Raw genomic sequence first — 23,511 nt, forward strand, 5'->3', positions numbered from 1 at the left:
TCGACAGAACGATTGGTTCGACGAAGAGTGCAGACAGATTCTGGAGGAGAAGGACGCAGCGCGGGCGGTCGCGCTGCAGCAAGGCACCCGGCAGAACGTAGAACGTTATAGACGGAAGCGGAGACAGCAGACCCGCCTTTTTCAGGAGAAGAAACGCCGCCTGGAAGAAGCGGAGTGCGAGGAGATGGAACAGCTGTGCCGTTCTCAAGATACACGCAAGTTCTATCAGAAGCTCAACGCATCCCGCAAAGGCTTCGTGCCGCGAGCCGAAATGTGCCGGGATAAGGATGGTAGCATCTTGACGGACGAACGTGTGGTGATCGAAAGGTGGAAGCAGCACTACGAGGAACATCTGAATGGCGTTGAGAGTACTTTACTTACTTATGGATCCTCTACACCTCCGGTGGTGCAAAGGGCCGACTTGAAAGATCTCCATCCTGAGCGTTGCCCGGCTATCGCTTCAACCTGTTGCCAGGTTAGATTTCGGTCGACTTCTTTTATTTCTTTATTGAGGCTTCGCCGCCATGAGCATCTGGGTCTGCCTCTGCTGCGATGTCCCGCTGGGTTCCAGTCTAATGCTTGTTTACAGATTTCGTTTCCGCCCCTACGTAGAGTGTGGCCGACCCAGCCCCACTTCCGGCGGTGAGAGTACAGGCAGTGAAAGTCAAGGCAGCGGAGGAGATGACTACGTCAGCTCAGCGGACGATGGAAGCCAACCAGCCCCACCTTGAGGGAAGTTAAGGATGCCATTCAACAGCTAAAGACCAATAAAGCAGCTGGTAAGGATGGTATCGGAGCTGAGCTCATCAAGATGGGCCCGGAAAAGCTGGTCACTTGCCTGCACAAACTGATAGTCAGAATCTGGGAAACCGAACAGCTACCGGAGGAGTGGAAGGAAGGGGTTATATGCCCCATCTACAAGAAAGGCGACAAACTGGAGTGTGAGAACTTTCGAGCGATCACCATCCTTAATGCGAAGGCGCATCATCTGTGGAAGTCGGGCCTACTACGGGCTCCAGAAGAAACTGCGGTCGAAAAAGATTCGCCACCGCACCAAATGTTAAACATGGACAATGCTCGAGGAGGACTTGCAAGCACTCGGAGTATTCGAGAGACGGGTGCTTAGGACCATCTTTGGCGGTGTGCAAGAAGACGGTGTGTGGCGGCGAAGAATGAATCATGAGCTCGCCCAACTCTACGGCGAACCCAGTATCCAGAAGGTAGCTAAAGCCGGAAGGGTACGATGGGCAGGACATGTTGCAAGAATACCGGACAGCAACCCTGCAAAGATGGTGTTCGCTTTCGATCCGGCAGGTACGAGACGGCATGGAGCGCAGCGAGCGAGATGGGCAGACCAGGTGCAAAAAACGACTTGGCTTGGCGAGCGTGGGGCGTATCCGAGGATGGAGAGATGCGGCCTCGAACCGTGTATTGTGGCGTCAAATAGTTGATTCAGTGTTATCTGTTTAGATGTTAACTAAATAAATGAAAATGAAATGTGTTTCGATGAGAAAAACATTTATGAAATATGCAAAAATATCACCGCCTACCGGTGGAAATCAAAACCCACCCCTCCCAGTACGCTATGCAACCTGCTATGGCAATTATCAGATCAATCACAATCGTCTAAAATCCCTCTTCTCAAACACGTGCTGTCTGGTTTGGCCCACAGTATCGGAGTGTGTTTGTTTACCTTCCGGGGATTGTTATAACGGCTCATATTGATAGCGTATGGCTATTCGGTCTGAGTGCAGTGGCGCTCGGCTTTGTCCCACACACTCAGAAGAAAATATGCGACAGATAGTCGCCATGTACTTTTAGCAAGTTGAGGTTATCGACATTAGTTAGTTACTTTTTACTACGTGGAAAACGATACTGAGGACCGAAAACATTGTGTTTTGAGGAGGAGAATATTTAAAAAATATGCCAAAATATCCACTGCTTACCGGTGGGAATCAAACCCACAGCTCCCAGTACGCTAGCCGTAGGGGGTTTCATCGTATCTATCACATTACCGCTAAGGTCACTAAATGATGGTAGCATTAGGTCTACCGTAGCATATTGGTTCGGCCAAAACGGAGCACCGGCCACAGCCATCGAAGCAAGACGTAACTTTTCGAACCGGCTATGTACTATAGAAGGCATATTCTAGGTTATACAAACTATTCTTGAGCTCGAGACTTGAGATCTAGAACTGCTTAAAAGCTTTTTTCGATATGCATTCATTTATATCCACTACATCTCCTTAAAGGCCAACAGATCTTCTTCTTTTTCTTCTCCTTATTGCCCTTGCATCTCCCACTGAGAAATTGCCGCCTCGCTGCTTATTGTTCATTCAGTACTTCCACAGTTTCGCGGTTAAAAACTAGTTCCTAAGTCAAGTTACCATTTCTGCATTCGTATATCATAGGGCTAACACGATGATACTCTTATGCCCAAGAGAGTCGAGACAATTTTCAAACCGAAAATTGCCTAGACCGATACCGGGAATCGAACCCAGCCACCCTCAATATGGTCTTGCTGTATAGTCGCGCATCTTACCGCTAGGTCTAGATAATTTTGGGATTTTCTGGGTCATCTAAACTGTCAATGAGTTTATGACTTGAGATCTATTGTTACTTAAATTTTCGACATTCATTCAACCGTTAGAATTACATTTCCTGGGAGGTCAGCGTACATTGGAAGAATCTTTTGAAATTCTCGGTGATTCAAGGTGTATTTGAGCTTGGGATCTTTGGCACCCAATACAGCGGTTTTTCGATAGATATTAGGGTGGCTCAAATCAGTATAAAAAAACTTTTTTGAAATTTTTCGATAGGCCGCCCTCTTATTCGGTTCTATATGTTGCCCTGATGCTCTGGACTAAATTTTAGCCAAATCGGTCAACGTTTGGGCGGTGCTTAACTCGTTGGAAGTTTATATGCAAAAACGTTTGCAGAAACATCCAAAAACAGTGAATTGCAGTTGGACGGCACAACTTACGATGAAGAACTATGATACTCATTCAGATCAGACCATCAACAAATTTGAAAAAGTGTTTTTTTAGCCACCCTAGTATGTATCTTGTGTCGTAAGTACAAGGATACACTATGCCCAGGGTGTCGAGAAAGTTTCCAACCCGAAAACATCCTAGACCCAACTGAGAATCAAACTCGCCATCTCCGGATTGGCAATCCTACGCCTTTGCTCGCAAGACTACTGGAGGCCCCTACATTCCCGAGTCTTACGGACTAATTAAAAGATTTGAGAAAAAAAAAGCAGTTAAAATATTATTATAATTATTATCAAGTAATACCACACATACATATCAATGAACTCGGTAATCCTTTACAGTAGCCGTTCGATAACTGCAAAATGCCGTTCGATAACTGCAACGCATTCTAGACGTCAAACGGTTGTCAATCGACGTCAGATGCAATAAAAGTGCATCTAAATGTGCAGCACAATGCAGCTGTCATTGAGTTTGACATCAGTTTGAAGTTTAGCGGTCCGATAACTGCAAAACTGTTGCAACTATCGAATTGCAGTTAAAAACATTGCAGTTATCGAACGTCTACTGTATTTATGTTGATTGTCTTAAGCATAAATAAATCTAATAAAATTAATCTCATAATACTATTTTATACTGAACATTTTGGTAGCACTAAGCATTCGAGGCAATTTCTAGCAAAATTAAGACTTTCTTGTTATCCACAATACATCGACGGTTACATGCAATACAGGCACTACCAAGGGGTAATCAACTCTAAGCTTTCGACAGTATTAAAAATACTAACAAATACTGAAAATGAATGCATGCATATCTGTCTCCACAAATTCTTAAAAAATCACTGAACAACTATCTATTACTACCGTGGTGGACTGAAATCCATCCAGCTTAAGAGATATAAATAAATTGAAAAGGATTTAAAGTAATTAAATTACAAACAATTTATCTTATCCTGTTTAAATACTTGACAGTAAGCTTTTACGGCTTTTTTACCATTTAGATGGACAGTAGGCTTTGGAATTAAACCAACATAAATCGAAAAAACAAATCGCGACCCACCAAACAAGGAGTTTCTGACGCCATTTATATGCAATAAAAGTATGTTTTAATTGCAAATTGCGAATAATAAAATAATCTCAGTGGAATACAAATCAAAGCTTCTCAAGGTGCGTATTTAGTTTAGTCAATCAATCTGTTTAAAATTAAGTATTTAGTTAAAAAATAGCTGTTCAAATTTCGATACTTTGATTCGGTTCAGGAGGTTTTGATTTAATTCATTATTTTATTATATTTTTTGAAGTTTCTAATGTGTAAATGTGGAACAATTTAGAAGTAGGGACCTTCGTGCTCCTGTATAAACGATACACGTTTTATTTGCATTTGATTCCTATTGTCTAGAAACTTTTTCATATACCCCTCGGTAATGCTTGTTGAATAATCTTCGGTGAGTTTGATGACATTATAAATATAAAATGCAGTTTGAAAGTTTTCTAGAATGTGGATGAGGTAAAAATCAGGTGTTCCAAAACGGGGGAGCTCTGTGTTTCAGCAACTGACAAACGCCATAACAATCGAACTAGCAACCGCATCTTTGTTTGAGGTTAATCATGGATATACTAAAAATACCACGAAATACGATTGCGGGCCAAGTTTTAGGAACGATGTGTTAAATTTTTGACTCTAAAAATAAAACTTCTATACTTTTGAATTATTTTCGTATCTCGCGGATTTTTCCGCATGTGTTAATACAAATGGATTACTTATGTGTGTTTTATGCTACGTACACACCAGTCAAGCAGTTCGACGAACATTGACTCCACCCCCAAGAAAACGCTTCGGTTGCTGCTTTGTTGGAACGTGTGTGAAGTTGTTCGAACAACCATTTGACAGTTGGCGGCTCGGTTGGAAAAAATTAAAACGGTTTGATTTTGATTTGAGTTGTCGGGGGTGGAGTCAAGGTTCGCCGAACATGTTTGAGCATTTGTAGTGAAGTTGCACAAACCCCCATATATTTTTTGATGGTTGATGCTCAAGTTAGCGCTCCGGTCGTTCGTGTGTGATATTGTTGGTCGAATAAATTGATTGTTCGTGCCGCTGTTGGTAAAACTTGATGGATGTTGGAACAAACGAGAGGTGGAGTCAATGTTAGTCAAACTGCTTGACCGTGTGTACGTTCCATTAGCGATGAAAGTCTCAGGTAAAACTTTATACCATTTTCCCTGCTATGCCATCAAAATGTCAAATACGAAACATGTTTAGTCGTGCCAGTTTTGCACGAAACCGTCGATATTTTCCCAGCCTCATTCTACTGTCAATGAAAAACATTGTCTACCATTTTCCTTAACACACTCCTACCTATTGGCACCGTCTGATTGTACTTAAAAACTGTTTCGTGATATTTTGCATTCAAATCTGGATCTTCCGGTCCCCAGTGATGCAACGGTTTAAAACAATTCAATATTCGATCCTTCCAAGATGGTTCTTTTCGGTGCAGAACTGCGTGCAGCGCCCAGGCAGGCAATTGAAGAACTCCAACCGCAAAGACGCACCATCCGAACGCTACGAGAAAATTTGGATGATAATTAATTCTGATCGAACGACATTCTACCGATCGATATTGCTTACCATACATTCCGTTCGAAAATACATATCCGTTGTAGGTGAAAGGTCCATACGTTGCTATGTGATAGAGTAAAATGGCAATGAGCATAGCTGGGGTAAGCAAACCCCAACAAAGTCTCCAATACAGGCCAGTTTTGATTCCCAGCATGAATTCAATATCTCGACAAAGTCTGCCAACGCCGTAGATCCAAGCGAAGGTAATCATTTCGAATACAGCCAGCACCAGCGCCACAAATGATGCTCCGTAAAAATCCAGAAAATCCAACAAATATTGACCACCGGGTGTGGTATAAATGATTCCAACTCCGTAGCCAATGATCGCGATTACTAGCGCCACCGGCCATGCCTTCAAATGAGGAAATCGGTCCCGTACCACGGTCATAATGGTGGTGGCCATACCCACATTGCTACCGATTCCAAGCACAAACAACATGAAAAAGAAGGCAACCGCGAAGAACTGCGGCCAGAACTGAAACTTAGCGATTGCATCCGGGTAGGTGACGAATGCCAATCCGGGACCACCTCGAACAACGTTGGCTATCTCCGGGGTCTTCAGCACGTGAGCCAAGTGGCCGACGATTCCGAAAACGATCAACCCTGCCAGTATGGAGGTACACGTGTCCAGCACGGTGACGATGGTTACATCTCTGAAATAGTTTGACAATTGAATTTTTGAAGGTTCTTCGATATTAATGCTTTTGCAGTACTCAACCTATAAACGTTATTTCCAAATCGGTTGTAGGACGAGTACATGAGCACGTTTCCAAAGCACACAGTCAAGGAGAAGAAAACCTGCGTTACGGCTGAGTACCACACGTTAGCGTCCATAATTCGATCCCACTGAGGTTTGATGAAGTACAGCATCCCCTGGCTGGCGCCCTCCAGGGTGCATGCTCGGATCAACAGCACCAGCATCACTACGTACGGAAAGATTGCCAAGAAGTAGGATGCCTTTCCAGAACTTTTGATACCTGAAATTAAAGCAAATAGATAGAATTGTGAAACTAATCATACCAACAACATACCTTTTACCAATATGAGACAGATGCACGTCCATGGTGCAAGAAGACATATTACTAGTCTCCAACCAGGATTTCCAATACCGTCGTCCAAGTTTGGCACTTCATTCAAGACGTCTTTTCTGTGAAGAATGACAGTAAGGGGTTGTGAATTAGCAGACTAGTCATATGTCAAACTATATTGAATGTAGGAAATCATGGGTTTAAAAGCTATAGCCCAGATAATGGGTTGCTTTATCCAAGTGTGATGTTATATTAATCATGAACAAGAAATTTTTTGGAAAACCGTCAGCTGACAATATTTTTTAAAGAAAAGCACATACTTACATAAAATACAGCTCCGCCGACGACACCTTCTTATCGTTAGAATTATCCGCAAACTCCGATAAACTCGAATCGACGCAAGTAGCATTCCATTCTTCCCGGCATTCGCCCCACGGAAGCGGATCGCCGAACGACGCCACCAGATATCGCATCGTAACACCCATAATCGATGCGTAGTAAGTCATTACGATGAACGTCGAATAAATCTGCCCGTAGCCGATGCCACGCATGGCTGGCGCTGCGTCGTACACTTCGATGGCTCCCCGACTGGAGAACTGTCCGATCAGCATCTCCAGGTAGTAGATCGGTCGCCCCACCAGCAGCAGCACGATCAGGTACGGAATCACGAAAGCGCCTCCGCCGTTCTCCAGGGCAGTGAACGGGAACCGCCAAACATTGCCCAGTCCGACCGAGAGGGCAATGCACGACATCAGGAACTCGATATCTTTGCCCCATTTGTCTCGTTGGACTTTGTTGGGATTCGGCAGGCTCATCGTGATGGGCTGGGGGGTGCCGTTCTGGTTGGCAGGTTTCGAGAAGGATGCGGTACTGGCGATGGGCTGTTTCCCGTTGCGATTATATTCGGGACTTACATCACCATCACCGTCGTGGACGTAGGCTGGATTGGACATAGCCATTTGATTGGTTATTCGAAAAACTGTTGTTTAACTATACTGTACTACATTCTACGCTACCAAATCACTACGAATGCTTTATTTTTTGATTCACGATACTTTGAAGTGGGGCTAAATTTGCAAATAAAAGCAATTTAATATAACAATATAATTCCAGAATCAACATTCCGAGTCGAGGTACCGTGCGAGACAGTCGTGGCCATGTACCTCCGGTTCTTGTTTGGTTTTTTTCTCGTATTTACTAAGTTTTTTTTTTACCGTGTGATAGTGTCGTTGAAGGATCTTTAGCTTTACTGCCGTAATCTGGAAAAGTGACGTAACAGCCATTTTACAACATGCATGTTTTCCATTTTTCTGTTAAAGAGCTCGATGAGTAGTACTCGTTAACACCATTTTTTGAAAATGGCGTATGCGTCACTTTTTCAGATTACGGCAGTTTAGTCTTCTTTGAAAAAAAAAATACGCCTTCCTTTAAAATATGGCAGACTGACAATGGGCTGGCTATCTAGTACGAGTGTTGGAAGAAGAAGAAAAAAAATGCAAATACATCATTGAGCAGAGACTTCACAGCAACTTCATGAAGGCTGGAAATAGATGATAATTGCTGGAAAAAGATTGTGATTCATGCATAAATAAAAAAAAATACGCAAAAAAAATGCTTCTAAAACGCTTAAAATACAAAAATAAATGATTTTTCAACATTTTTGATCCGTTTAAAAAAATGAATAAATGTTACAAATGTTCATATTTCTAATTTTGTTTTTTTAGTATGATTTATCCATTGCTGAGTTATCAATTGACTTTTTATACCGATAATTGGCGAAGAAATCACTTTTTTAGAAAATTCGCCGTTGAAATATTTTAAAACACCTCGTGCCTTTTTTCAAATGGCCTTGCCTAACTTTCTGTGATAAAAAAATCAGAGCTACATGAAACTTCGATAATAATCCATTTTTTTTCACCGTGATATGTCTATTGTAACGAAACCCCTCCACAAGCTCTTGAAGCTTGCCCAACGTACGTACAGCAGCGAATCCACCAGAAGCGTTCTCGGCGAAGTTACGCCGGAATGTTGAGGAAGGCTGCATCTCCAGTTGTTTCTGACACCATGAGCCCCAATCCAACATGGTCAAATTTGAAGTGGAGGGAAATACTCAAAACTCAACTTTTATGGTTCCACATCAGGATGAACGAGAGTTCTCACCGCGTAGATCTTTCCCCATCCACATCGATTCGCAAGACCCTACTATTTCCGATTCGCCAGATGTGGCCAATGCACTCGAGGAGTATTTTGCATCACTCGCATCACCAATAGGGCTCTAAAGCTGCAGAACTTTCGAGTTCTGCCGGACTTGCTAAGTTCCCCAATAAACCAGCCCTTTTCATTTACCGAGCTTTCCTTCGGTCTTGCCAGAAGCAAAGGGAAGTCTTCCGGTCCGGATGGAATAGGGTATCCGGTGCTGAAAACTCTTCTCCTCACCGCCAACATAGTATTCCTCGATCTGGTACAGCAAACCTGGACCAATCAAACTCTTCCCGATGAGTGGCGCTTCACCCACAATATTCCGATACCTATAAACAGTATCTCCTCCCACGGTGCCGCTGATTACCGTCCTATCTCGCTGACTTCCTGTGTATCAAAGGTCGTCGAAAGGTTGGTCAACCGTAGGCTGCGTGAAAAGTTTGAGTCTGACGGACGACTTGGTTTTCGCCAACATGTCTTTCGCCTGGATATTTCGAAGGCGTTTAACCGCACTTGGACTCCACTAGTGCTTGTGGGCGGAGCCGTGCGCGACAGGGCCCGCCTGGGAAGCAGTGTTACGATAGACGGGGATACCTTCGAGGTGGTCGAGGAATTCGTCTACCTCGGATCCTTGCTAACGGCTGACAACAACGTTAGTCGTGAAATACTGAAACTGCGGTCGAAAAAGATTCGCCACCGCACCAAATGTGTCATTACAAGACGCTTATAAGACCGGTTGTCCTCTACGGACATGCAACATGGACAATGCTCGAGGAGGACTTGCAAGCACTCGGAGTATTCGAGAGACGAGTGCTTAGGACCATCTTTGGCGGTGTGCAAGAAGACGGTGTGTGGCGGCGAAGAATGAACCATGAGCTCGCCCAACTCTACGGTGAACCCAGTATCCAGAAGGTTGCTAAAGCCGGAAGGGTACGATGGGCAGGACATGTTGCAAGAATGCCGGACAGCAACTCTGCAAAGATGGTGTTCGCTTCCGATCCGGCAGGTACGAGACGGCGTGGAGCGCAGCGAGCGAGATGGGCAGACCAGGTGCAGAACGACTTGGCGAGCGTGGGGCGTATCCGAGGATAGAGAGATGCGGCCTCGAACCGTGCATTGTGGCGTCAAATTGTTGATTCAGTGCTATCTGTTTAGATGTTAACTAAATAAATGAAAAAAATGAAACCCACTAGTGCTGAAGCAGCTGGTGGATTGGGGTTTCACTGGTAACATCCTAGCATTTGTGCACAACCTTCTCACCGGCCGGTCCTTCCGGGTCTTTATCGACTCTTCCGCCTCCAGAACCTTTCCAGAGGAAACTGCGGTCTGTTCTGGCAGTAACCCTCTTTCTAGTTACCATGAATGTGGTCTTCAATGGCCTCTCCCAGAATATCTATACCTTCGTCTACGCGGACGACATCCTACTGGTGGAGGTACTCCGGCGCGAACGCGTATCCGAAGCCAAGCAGCGGTTAGTGCAGTTAATCGGTGTGCCTCGTCGTTTGGCTTCACCATGTCGACCGGGAAAAGCGTCTGCGGCCATGTGTGCAATGAACGGCATCGTCTCATCGGCCCTAGTCTCAAAATTAATGGGCAGCCGATCCCAAACCGGAAATTAGTCAAAGTCTTCGGAGTCGCCATCGACCGAGGACTGACCTTCGTCCCTCATTTCCAAGTGGCCAAAGTCGGCTGCAAATCAAGGATCAACCTTGTTACAACTTTATCAAGACCGCATAGGACAACATTAGGGCCAGTCGGTATCGTATCGGCCAAGCGCTAATTGACAGCAGACTGCACGGACTGGTACTGACTTGTGTACCACGATGTGAACTTGTCAACATACTCTCCCTAATCTTCAACCAATACCTCCGCATAGCTTCTTCCACACCCGATTAGGCTGCCTGCGCCGAAGCAGGTGTCCTCCCATTTCGCCATCGTGTGCAAGCGGCTATTCACCTAAAAGCTGCCGCATACGCTTCTGCAACATCAGTAAATCATAGGAATCCTCTCATTGTGCAAGGGGATCGAATCATTCATACGATCGCCGGCGTCAGTCTCCCCCCGGTAGCTAGAGTCCAATGACATGTAGCGACGAGCTAGCACTCCTCCACAGCCAACATAAACAGCTCCATTGCGAGGCGCTTCAAGAGAGGGGACACCACGGAAGCTCTTCGAAGATCGGTCGCCGAGTTGCTAAACACCAAGTTTAGGGACCATGAGCATCGATACACTGACGGTTCTTTTTCGAGAGAAGGGATCGGCTTAGGCGTTACTGGGAGCCTTACTGACACAATGCAGTGTCTTCTTGGCGAAAACCGCAGCTCTGTTGATTGCCGCTACTACCCCCTCCGACAAACCGGTTCTAGTTCTGACTGATTCCGCCAGTGCCATCGCTGCGCTACAAAGTGACCACCCGAAACACCCATGGATCCAGGCCATCCTCGCTAGCGAACAACAATCGACAACCTTCGCCTGGATTCCCGGGCACTGTGGGGTGTTAGGCAACGTCACTGCGGACATTCTGGCTGGAGTCAATCACTTTTTTGCCTTTCTCGTACAACAAAGTTGTACCGAAAAACTATCATTTCGCTCAGAAAAAAACCAATGGGCTGCTTCAAGAACTTCCTTAGGCCCTTTCGTACTGTTTGTGACATCTGCAAAGTACAAAACTCAGTTGAACAGTCAGTCGGCCGATGTCTATGTCTAGCCTATCTGTCCCCATCTGCTTCCTCAAAGATGGAGGACTGTATCTTCAGGTCTAGATCCAGCTCGGACTTTCCGGGCACCTTAACCAGGATATAAGTGTCACCCACAGAGGTATGCGAGCCTCCCTGGTCTTCCCATTGCTGTAAGTCTGCACACTCCCCACAGTCCCCATTGCTGCGTTTACTTCCCAACTTCGCTAACATAGTCTCCTTATCTTGATACCAACCGACCAAGTTCTGTGTAGCAGGAATACGAAAGCTGTCACTCTCAGAGTGAGCCACGCTTTCTGCGATTGTTTTTTCTTCTGTTTTTTATACGATCTGAATATTGTTACTGTTTAAGTGACGTTCTGATCAGTTTATTACGGAAACCCTCCGCTCCGAATATTTCCTGCGGAAGTCCTTCGCTCTGAAAAGTTTCCATTTTTTCGGTCGGTTTTAAAGATCGATGTTATGCGCTAAGGTTGGGTTTCCTACCTGGCTGCAGCGATTGCACTCCGGAGAACAGCGCGACTCGTCCATTGGATTCTTGGACATCCGTACAGCAACAGTTGGCCACCTGACCAAAGTTTATCGATGGAGACTTTCACCGCGGAGGACCATGATTGATGTTCTGCTTTGTCGACCAGCTTAATTTTATGAATGAACCAAACGTTTTTTAAAGTGTTTAGTTATAATTCTCTTTGTTAATTTTTATGTATTGTACTCTCTGCTGACTGAATCCAAGTTTCAAAGTGGTCGCGTTTTCGGGGGCACACCACTCGATACGGAGGCAGCGGATAAGCTTTGCTGCGTCGCAGCATGCGTGAAAAAATAAAAAATGACAGTTGTGCGTTGCTTCCGTATCGAGTGGTGTGCCCCCGAAAACGCGAGCACTTTGAAACTTGGATTCTGTCAGGAGTGACCTTAGGAAAGGTCCCTAGATTGGGACTGAGGGTCGCTGATTTCAGCGTCCACCCGAGCCAGTTGCTCCTTTAGCGCTGGCAATATCATGAAGTAATTTCAAAATTCACAGAAATAAAGAAGAAAAAATACCTTTTAATTTATTTAATTCATCCTCAACCGATTTTCCGGAAAAGAGAAGACTCATTGTTTGCTAATAAAAATTGGCTGGATCAAACTATGGGCTTAGAGGTTAAGGTAAAAATACATTTTTATGCAAAAAAAAAGCGTAAAAAAGTCCCGCTCGCCTATTTGCAATACTTATCCTCAACCGATTTTCTCGCAACAAGTTGCATTCAGCCGAGAAACCTTTCCCATTGTTTCCTTTCGAGAGTTGTCTGGTAAGACCTATGGGATGGAAATTCATGGCAAATATTTTATATTTGGAATCGTAGAAGGATTCCGTTCGGAATCGTTATATGATATCGACCGAAATCACGGTATGCTTCCATTTGGAACCACATAGAAGAGAATGCGCGGCATTGCAGCAAGATTCCATTCGAAATCGCAAAGGGATTCTTTTCGAAATTGCTGAAGAATTCCGATGGCTTAAGGACATAGTTGGAAGAGTACCATGATGGCAGTCAATATGGCACCGGACCTTCCACCGGTCAATACCACACCTCCCGCACTCCTCTCCCACCAACATTCGAATGCATCGAACAGCACCGAACAAAAGTTTGATATTCAAATTACTAACCTGCTCACAGCTTTTTCGTTTACTTCCCGTGATAATGAACATGTTTCTTCGAAGAGTCCTATGCATTTCAGCACGAATTATACCATAAATCAGCAGTTTCGTGCCAATTTATTAGCCGTTCGCGATTTGGTGGGGTTATCACTGCACTTCACTTCTTCTCAAAGGGCATTGAAAAAATCAAATTTTCACACACTTCTCCGCACATGAGCTGCCCGAAATGTTGATGGAATGCCAATTAAACATCACTTTTTGGAATCAGTCACTTGTTTGAAGCGAAAACTTTATAAAAACTGCTATTTTTGACCGAAAAAAACCACTAAATACGGATCGCGGAGCGAATGTAAACACCGGGACCGGCAGCAGCAAACTAATATTTAGGGTGGCTCAAAAGTATTTTGCTCCGCCACGCTCAGTCGAATATGTTTCATATTCTGGGTGTCTTCCGATGGTTTAGGCTGGTTTGAATAGGGGCTTTCCGTGCACAGGTCGTTTCACGGTTTGTATGAGAGTTGATATGGCGAGGTTGAATTGTAAATTATTCTGATTGTGGCGCTTCGTCATTGGGCCCTGCCAAGGGGGGAGACCATATAACTGGATGAAATATTCAAGAGCTTTGACTACATATACAATGCATATTAAATTGTCGTTCCGATAGTTGGAAGTCGATTCTAATCGTGGTTGCGAATCCTTAGCATGATAATTAGGCTTCTCAGAAAGCATCAGTGAAACGTGTTATTCAACAAAATAGCCAGAATTGTCTGTGTACTAATACAAAAAGTGTGACATGGGAGTGAGCGGGGTATAAAATGTTATTTTCGCGTTACGTAATCAATGGATTTTTCCCAAGGTGCGGTTTTCATTCAGCTATGTGGGTTCTCTTTTCGCCAGCGTTTGGAGGAGAGGTACTGTAGCCAGTGTAATTAATAAAAGGTTTAGTTTCCCATACTAGCTTTCATACAAACTTCAACCGGCTTATGCTCAATTAGTTTTTGTTCAAATCGACTTTTGGAGCACACTCGGAGCATGAGACGGAATCGATTGAGCGTGGTGGAGCTGGATCGTTTTTTGAACCACCCTACTAATATTCTTTGTTTTTTTATAAATAGGACACCAATACCACTACAGTATATGACAGTTTTGGTACTCAACCTTTGTTTTGGTACTCAACCCACCTTCACCTTAAAAAACTGATGTATTGTTATTAAAAACGATTTCATTGAATTCAAAAGTTTATATTAAAAAAAAAACAGATAACTCAGAGTTCAAATTGAATCTCTATTTAATTAAATATAATTTTGACTTCAAGAAGTAAATTATATTTACGTTTTTATCAAAAGGTCTTCTTCTTCTTCTTCGTTGGCATTGCATCCCCCACTGGGACATTGCCGCCTCGCAGCTTAGTGTTCATTAAGCACTTCCACAGTTATTAACCGCGAGGTTTCTAAGCCAAGTTACCATTTCTGCATTCGTAAATCATGAGGCTAGCACGATGATACTTTTATGCCCAGGGAAGTCGAGACAATTTCCAAGCCGAAAATTATCTAGACCGGCACCGGGAATCGAACCCAGCCACCCTCAGCATGGTCTTGCTTTGTAGCCGCGCATTTTACCGCACGGCTAAGGAAGGCCCCATCAAAAGGTATAGAGTGCGGTTTTTGAAACAGATGTTCGCCGAGCCAAAGAAAACCCAATACTAGAGTTTCCCTTACTCTGTGGGAGGCTGCTGAGTGCTGATACTTCTGCATGCAGCTTTGAGCTGTCCTTTATCTCCAGCAGATTTTTGACCCCGGAAGGGTTCCGGATCTACAACATAGTGTCGGAGGATGATCCACTAAGGCGTACTGAAGAGTCTCCAGTAGCCTTCCCAACAAACAACGACAAGCTACACATGAGCATCTAAGTTGAATTATTGTTTACTAGCAGACCCGACGAACTTCGTTTGGCCTAAAATTGATTTATTCTCTGATTAGTTCCCGAGTTATGAAGAAATTAGTGTTTCATTTGTATGGGAACCCCCTTTTCCAAAGGGGGAAGTGGTCTCGAACCATATTAAGAACCCCGGTTTCCCGGTTCCAAAAATCTCTGCATACAAATTCTCACGCCGATCGGTTCAGTAGTTTCCGAGTCTTTAAGGTTCAGACAGACAGAAATTCATTTTTATGTATATAGATTTGTGATCTTCATACAGTATACCCCCGCTGGTTCGTCAAATGTATAGCCGAACTTTCGAGGTTTCTCTCGTTAATCCAACTGTCAAATCCATACAAATAAACCAAAACAAAATCACAGCACAAGTTTAAAACCTGACAGCCTAATGTGTTTAAATGGGTGTTGATACTTTTTAATCCGGAAAATTCCGAATTAGCGAGATCCGGACTAACGAGTCGTCGGATTAGGGAGGTCCGGATAAGCGGGGGGATACTGTAGCCTGAATAAGATGAATCCTGAATAATTCGCTAGACAGATTCACAGATTTCATTTCAGCATTTGATCCAACTGATATTCGACTTGGCCTATTTATTTGTTCAACACCTCCATTTGAGGTCCGACTAGCGTTTTAGTTTTATCACATTTCAGCACAGTGACCACAGTGGTCACTGGTCAGCAATGGTCGAGAAGGAGCTTCGGATCAAAACACTCAGGAACTGGATCTTAGAGCATCGACATCGGGGTCGGTCCACTTGTACAAACGTATGTGCAACGTCGAATGGAAGGCCATTTGCAATGGCAATGGATTGAACCAGGAATTGTTTTGGAAGCGAGATGCTCAGAAAGAATGGCTCAGTATTGGGAGGAGCGAGGATATTAGCGACGCAAGAACACTAAGAAAGAGTGTTGAAATATCAGGCAGTGTGCGATAATTCACTGTAGACGGTAGATAGGTTGGAAGCAGGCGACAGGATGTTGCTTTTTTGTGTACATGTTAAGGAATATTGCAAACGATGTATTGAAGATTCTTGTTTAAATACATACAAATGAACTCCTGTCTGTCTGAACCTTAAAGACTCGGAAACTACTGAACCGATCGGTGTAAAAATTTGTATGCAGAGGTTTTTTGGACCGGGGAAGGTACTTAAGATGATTCGAGACCCCTCCCCGCTTTGGAACGGGGGGCTCCCATACAAATTAAACACAAATTTCTTCATAACTCGAGAATTAATCAAGCAAATGGAACCAAATCTGGCAAATCATGGCATAACTCGAGAACTAATAAGAGAATAAATTAATTTTAGGCGAAACGAAGTTCGTCGGGTCTGCTAGTTGTTTAAATAAAAAAAGCTGCAGCTGCTGTCAAAAGTATCAGTCAGTAGCTCGCCATAAAACAAAGGAGAAAAAAAAGGTTTTCTTTGTAAATATGTTCCATTATGTACTGTGACATTTACTCCTATTTAGACTCACCCTGAATAAATGATTACCGCAGTCGAATCTCGCACACGATTTAGCAGTGCGTCAAGGTTACTGCACGTAAAGGTTATCTTATTTTTTCATAGATTTTTTTTTTAAATCTTATTGACATGGGACTACGTCTGTCTTTTCTATATTGGGGTACACTTTACGATTGCGAAAATCAGGGACCGTCACGAAAATATGATAGACTTTAAACTTTAATATCTCAGCCGTTTTTCGATGGATTTTCAATTTTTTTGGACCATTCGATCAAGAATGAGTCAACGCTTCTTTGTATTTATATGAAAATACTGATATTTAACTATTTATTATGGAAAATTGATGAAAAGTTTAGAAATAGATAAACCAACCAATCATGTACATGCATCACTAGCACAGAAATCAAAAATCAATCACTTGCGAGTTTGGACCTAATCCCCAGTTTGAACAAGATTTCACGCAGAGCGGACGCATCAAAGCGATCGCAGTGAAGCGGACACAGCATCTTACTTACTTGATACTTGATGGGCTACAGCTCTTCGATGAACCTACGCCGAATGGAGTATCCTTCTCCACTGGACTCGATCCTGGGCCAATCGCTTCCAGTCGCCCTGAACATTGAACGCCTTCAGGTCCTCTTCAACTGCAAAAAGCCATCGTGTACGCGGCCTTCCACGAAGCCTGCGGCCTCTTCCGGGTTCTCTACTAAATATTATCTTCGCTTGACGTTTTCCGGCATACGAACAACGTGACCAGCCCACCGTAGTCTGCCGTGTTGTATAAGCTGCAAAATGGTGGGTTGACATCAAGGAAGGAGCGCCCAACAGAGCTCTGGTCCCCACAAGTCCCTATCTCACGCTTCCTCCTCGGGTCGTCCGATGACAAAAGACCGCCAGCTAAGGGTTGTGTACTTAGCTGGTAGTGCAGCCTGGGCACTGTTGTCCTTCTGACATCAGCTAGAGTGAGAAGGTACGCCTCGAGCATCTGTTCACCAGGAGGTGCGGCTCAAACAGCGTCTGCCTGGTACCCAGCGGCTGATTAACTAAATGCTGTATCGCGTCAGCTATACCTAAGGTGGCAGCCCCATCATCGCGATGTAGGTAACGCGACCCCGGTAAGGTGCTTACTGAAGCCTCTCAAATACCACGGAACAATGGAGATAGAAGAAAAAGAGAACGTTATTTTTGGACACAGCATCACGGAGGCGCTAATAACATTTTCGAAAGAAATCCATCGCATTGGTGGTGGTCCTCGGTGTGTTGCTGCAGATCATTCAACCTCAACAAACCAGAAGAAAGGGTTGACTATAAAAATAGAACTGTTGCGATCCCGTGCCGCCAGTGGCGATGCTTTTATTACATTATTGGGAAAGCGCATTGGGGAAAGAAAATTGATTCTTCTCAGGACTAACATTTTTTTAACAGAAAGCTTTGATTGCAAAAATGGACTGTTTCGGTGGCATTGAATTGAAATATCAATTTTAGAACAGTTTTTCACGAACAGATCGTAAGTTTCGATTAGAAGATGGATTTTCAGTTATAATTCGTTGAAAAATGACGACAAAAATAAACTTTTTCCCATTGGTAATAATTATTTTGAATCTCATGTGTTAGATTATGGCCTAATTAGCGTGAAAATACTTTGCCTTTCTTGTATATTTGGTTTTTGGATTTTTGACAGAATTGCTTGGGAAAAAAGTGAAAAACATTTTTTTTTTACTTGTGATGCGTTTTTCAACTAAGACCCAAGCAGCACAAATTGTTTCACTACTGAACATTTCGCTGTGTTGCAACTATTCGGAAAGAAACAATCTTTGCGTATGTGCCATCAAATATAACTCTCTTGCAATCTAAAAAGCGCAAGAGGTGGAGCCTACGGAAACATCCTACGATTGCAGTAACATTGCAATATTGTTGCAAAATACTACAGCGAAAAAATGAAATAAAATGAAAATATAAAACTGGATTCGATGTATGGATCTTGTGATTGATGGTCCTTCACTCTACCACAACACCATTCAACACTTCGAAGGGACTGCATGTTGAAGCACCATAAAAACCATACGATCATGAAGTTTTGTACTCTGGTTTTCTGTTACTTGATTGCACCATCACAGGAAAAAATTGTAAGTTGTCAAAACGTTGAACGATGCTAAATCAAACATGAAGACACATTCAACTTATCTGCAACTTAATTTAAACAAACAATTAAATTTTGAAAAACGCATTGGAGTTACATGGTAAGCAAAATGCAACTTAATGATTTTGTTTCGTGTTTGTAACATGAAGTGCAGTATTCTTTGTTTGTTTGTTTCCAAATGTCAAACACGTACTGCATTGCAATTTTAATGAAACATTGATCACAATTCGAACGTTTTTGACATCTTGATGCAACTTTTTCGTGCTTTGATGTATTTCCAATGCCTCTAATGAAACTGAATAGAAACAAGGTGCTTTTAGGAAGATGTTGCGTGTGCTACTTGGGGACTCTTCGCTAAAAAATGTAACGCGCCTTGTTTTGATTTGTTTTACGTAAAACCTATTTTTTAAAATATCTTATTTATTTTTGTTGCATTCTTTCCCGCTTGCATCGGCAAATAACATCATCCGACATTGTTTGCGGAGTCCCCATCAAAATGGCTCGCGCGCGCCGAAAACCAGCTTTCTTATATGTAATAAAGTAATTCCATTAGCCCCACCCCTTCATTAATCGTTATGAGTGCACATTATATTCACACCCATATCAGATCACGAAGGGGCGGGGCTAACGGGCTTAATTTATGGAATACAAGAAAGCTGCTTTCCGGCGCGCGCGAGCTATTTTGATCGGGATTCCGAGGAAAGAGCAGAATGAGCGGTTCGACAAAATTTGATGCAGCGGAGCGGACACAGCAGCACGAAGTGGGTGGCAGTGTGGCAATGCTGAAAATTTATTCCAAATTTTGGAGGCTTAGCGAAAAATCATCAAGTGGCGGTCGGACAATTTCAACGCAAGATGCTGACAAGCGTTTGGATACAGTTGGTTATTGGAGAGACGCATTGGGACAAGAAAATTGGTTTTTCTCAGGACCAGCATTTTATGGAAAGAAAGAGTTAATTGCAAAAATGGATTGTTTCGGCGGCATCCAGCTGTCAATATGCAATCTACGCTAGTTACTATTGAGTTTTGCATTTTGAAGAAAGTTCATATCGCATTGTCGGATCAACCTTCTTTTGTATAAAGACCTTTTTGGAGGACACCATCCTCAAAAATGGCTGGAATAAAGCAGAAATAAGCAGAATCAGAAGTGGCGTGAAACCAAACGCTCATATATTTATTGGCTACGTTTGGTTTTCGCCCGCGATGTAAGCGTACGTGGCAAACTAAGGATTGTGATGTCCCCGACTGAAAGCCAGTCGAGTGGCTTCAGCGGCCGATGAGTCATGTTAATTCCACGGTTAGAGACTCAAAGTCCATCCAACTGGGAACAACTATGGCAAATACCATCAATTTCGAATAGCTACGTAGTCCTACGTCACCTTTGCGTACAACCCGATTGGGCTGCACTTTTGAGTTTTTTAATTGGCCTTGCATCTGAAAGTCAGCAAATGCGATAGTCAACAATGGAAATCATTTGTTTTCATCATCGTCTCAAAGCGTTTGACAGTGCGAAGTCCGAAAACGAGGTGAGTACACTACTAGAAATCCACACATATTTATTGGCAAAAATCCATAGGTTTAACTTATGATGTATATCAGCGCACACATAACCATTCTCCGCGCGAACTACTAATAAAATATATATCCAGATATACTTTATGTGTGGTCTCGAATTAGCAATTATTTAATTTATGTGTGGTTCTATATCGATTATATTAGGGTGGAGCTATTGCAAAAATTTATAACGGCGACACATATATCTTATGCAGATATTTTTGGCAGTGTAGGATTATCACTGAAACCTAAACCTCTGTGTGCAGGTAGTTAGCTAGTTCTGCCGTATCATAGTTAGATAAAATCGTTGTGAATGAAATGGCACGGTCGTATCGCTTATCAGAGTGTATCCAGATCCAACGATGCCTGCCAACTAATTCATAATCCTTCCTGTGGTTTTTGTGGAGATGGTCTTCAAAACCATTTCCTATCTGACTACAAGGACGTGGCCGGCGCTGTTATTGATCACTTGAATGTTTGAGTCACTGGAACTTGCACACTGAGAATGCTTGAACAATCAATCAGCTAAGCTATTGAAGTCTTTAAACTTTTTAATGTCGCTACTTTGAGTTTATATTCTAAAATAATTCTCTAAAGATAAAATGTTGCTCATTTTATTCTCCTTAGCAAGGGAGCCAAATAAAGGTTTTGCCAATGGCGCTAAGTGTCCGCTTCGGCTCTGTCCGGATGGAAGGTATCGTTTGAAAAGATTACTAGCAATTTGAGCTGATAATAACCGAGTCGTAAAAAATAAATGAGGCATATTTGGTCAAAATTGTATTCTTATTAAATAGATGAACCTTTTTATCACCTTAAGGACGATTTTTATTGGCAATAGATGACTATGCGCTGCAAAAAGCGCGGAATCTAAAGAACTCTGGTTGAGAATACATAAACAATATTTCACATAAATTAATCATTGACAATCAAACTATGAAAAAAAGGTTGATCTTATACTATGCGAAATACAAACGAACACTACTCACATTTACTTTTATAAGAATATAAAAATGGAAGCAAACTATTTTACACAGCACTACTAGTCCGACACACCCCCATGTGAACTTGAAACACTGACCTCTGATCGCCAACGCATCCGCTACCAGACTAAAAGTCTACGAGCAACAACAGTTTACTTTCAAAATTTTGCATCGAATCAATCGTCTCAAATTTCAGGCCGGGATGAGGATAATGTTGCATTGTTGCAGTCACTGTACGATCTTTGCCTTCGGGTCTGCACTTGTCGACTAACGCCTGAAGGGGGAAATGTGATGGAATAAAATTACTCATAAGAAACCCTACAAGTTGGACCCAACTCCACGTGTACAAAGCAATGCCAAACAAACAAGTTGTTGCGATAAAGTTAAGTGTGTTTGTAAATTGTTGATGATAAACGGAAATGCCCTTTCGATTAGGATCACAATCAAAGATAATAATTCAGGGTTTCGACTTTTCTTTTCAATGAGACCAAAGCAAGCGTTTTTCGGGCCAAGGGAAAATCTTGTTTCGTTGTTTATGTTGAGGATCATCTTTCACCCATCAATCTTTTCTCTAGAATTAGCATTGGAAGATGAACGAAAATTTTGCTATTAGATGAAAATCCTTTTTCGTTTCATTACTTTCACCTCTCACTCACTTTTCGTGAGAATTATCGCAGAACAATTACAAAATTGTATGGCCGCGCCGGGATTCGAACCCAGAATAGTAACAATAATAGCTGTGGAGATGCGCTTACTTTAGCCACACCACCACGCTATCTGTATGAAAGCGTTAAGTTATTTGTTCCACATAAGCTACTACCATTTGCATTGATGATGCCACGAAAAGACTCGAATATGAAAGAAAAAGAGCAAACCAACGTTTAGCGGCAATCGAAGTGAGCGAAAAATTGTTATCACTCTCCAGGCTGTTTTTCTTTCCCGAAAAGCGATTTCTCCCCGAAAACTTTCGTGAGGGAAAATCATGTGCTCCTGAGATTGAGTGAGCATTATGAACCCTGAATAATTCTACGGACTTCCGATAAACCAAATGATGTCAGTGGCTGCGTAGAACAAACTTTATTCACAGAAAAATATTCATAAACCAGTAACAAAACAACGTACATTGCCCAATGGCTGGTATTGATGGCACCGACTGACAGGATACGGCATCTTTAAATACGTGTCCGTAATCATAATAAAACTACCGCAATAAAGGAGAGTCAAATCATAATATCGTTATGATGGTACGGTCTGATAACAACAATATGGGAATTCGCACAGATGAGTAGATAGGCTAGAGACTGACACGATAGATCTTATCTGCGTAGTAATTAAGTGAACAAGGCTATCATTTTTCGGTCTACCGCCTAAAAAATGCAGAAGCAGCTATTTTGGAGAAATATGAAGTATAGACATATTATTTACTATTTGAGTTTGTGATTGTTCTTCAAAGTATTGTGCTAGATCGAAAATAGTTTGACATATACTAATCAATTCAATTTGGTCTAGAATTTTGCATCGGACTTCTGGGAGCTGCTTTTCCCAAATTTTTAACATTTACAAAGAGAAAAATTTGTTCAATAGTAGAGTAGATCATACGGTAAATACATCGTTTTATCTTAATCGAAATGCAAGGACAGTTAATACGGCCTTCCAATAAATATTCGGAAACTATTTGACATTTTTTAAAGGTATACGCCATCCATTTATCAACTTTTAGTGGGCAAATACATGCATCTTCATTTATCTAGCATTTTGTTTAACGGAATACTGTCTTCTGCTTATAAGGGGAGTGCTGTGGGGTCAAAATCAAGACACCGAAGACGAGTATATTTTAAGGTAATCAATCAAGTTGGGGAATTATATAAATTAGTTTGAAATTTATGAAATTTCTCACTTAGTGCGTAATTGTATTGATCTATTTCCATTCAACGATTTTATTTTTTAGTTATAATAGCTACTCAACTGTTTCAAAAGTTACAACCGTGATTGCTACATCTGGTGCAAAATTTCTCTACATTGATAAAAAATAAAACATCACCAACAAGAAGTCTATCAATGCAGTTACGCCCTTGGATTCTAAGCACGAAAAATGTATTTTGAATGCTTACCCTTAATATTTAAACTATCACTAATATCTAACTATTTGATCTAAGTTCGATCGTGTGAATTTGACTTTCCGGAACTCGCATGATACTGAGCATTGTTTGGTGACCTGACGTGCACATCAAAAGTGCTTCTTCCGTTGATGTTAAGCTTTTCATAATGGTGC

General features: G+C 42.4%; 1 protein-coding gene across 4 annotated transcripts; it reads right to left on the reverse strand.

The window, feature by feature from the left end:
* Positions 1–3,369: 3,369 nt before the first annotated feature.
* Positions 3,370–21,582, reverse strand: LOC134203397 (sodium-dependent nutrient amino acid transporter 1-like). 4 transcript variants are annotated; one of them, XM_062678268.1, is made up of 6 exons: positions 21,246–21,582; positions 6,958–7,700; positions 6,637–6,752; positions 6,324–6,582; positions 5,615–6,258; positions 3,370–5,548 (listed from the first exon to the last, which is right to left on the reverse strand). In XM_062678268.1, exons 2-6 carry the CDS (start codon positions 7,590–7,592, stop codon positions 5,301–5,303), a joined length of 1,902 nt encoding a protein of 633 aa, XP_062534252.1. In that variant the 5' UTR covers positions 7,593–7,700; positions 21,246–21,582; the 3' UTR covers positions 3,370–5,300. The 4 variants fall into 4 exon arrangements, with proteins under 4 accessions (XP_062534252.1, XP_062534254.1, XP_062534255.1 ...); XM_062678270.1 differs by having other exon boundaries at positions 6,958–7,573; positions 21,338–21,580; XM_062678271.1 differs by lacking the exon at positions 21,246–21,582 and adding an exon at positions 17,081–17,099 and having other exon boundaries at positions 6,958–7,573.
* Between the last annotated feature and the right edge of the window lie 1,929 nt (positions 21,583–23,511).

This window comes from Armigeres subalbatus, unplaced genomic scaffold (genome assembly GCF_024139115.2).
Source record: "Armigeres subalbatus isolate Guangzhou_Male unplaced genomic scaffold, GZ_Asu_2 Contig1836, whole genome shotgun sequence".
Classification (NCBI taxonomy): domain Eukaryota; kingdom Metazoa; phylum Arthropoda; class Insecta; order Diptera; family Culicidae; genus Armigeres; species Armigeres subalbatus.

Coding starts and splice junctions, on each gene's coding strand:
- LOC134203397 (XM_062678268.1), bottom strand. CDS start 7,592: ATGGCTATGTCCAATCCAGCCTACGTCCACGACGGTGATGGTGATGTA. Junction 6,583..6,636: donor CTGTCTCATATTGGTAAAAG/GTATGTTGTTGG, acceptor CTTTAATTTCAG/GTATCAAAAGTTCTGGAAAG. Junction 5,549..5,614: donor ATTTTCGAACGGAATGTATG/GTAAGCAATATC, acceptor ATTTTCTCGTAG/CGTTCGGATGGTGCGTCTTT.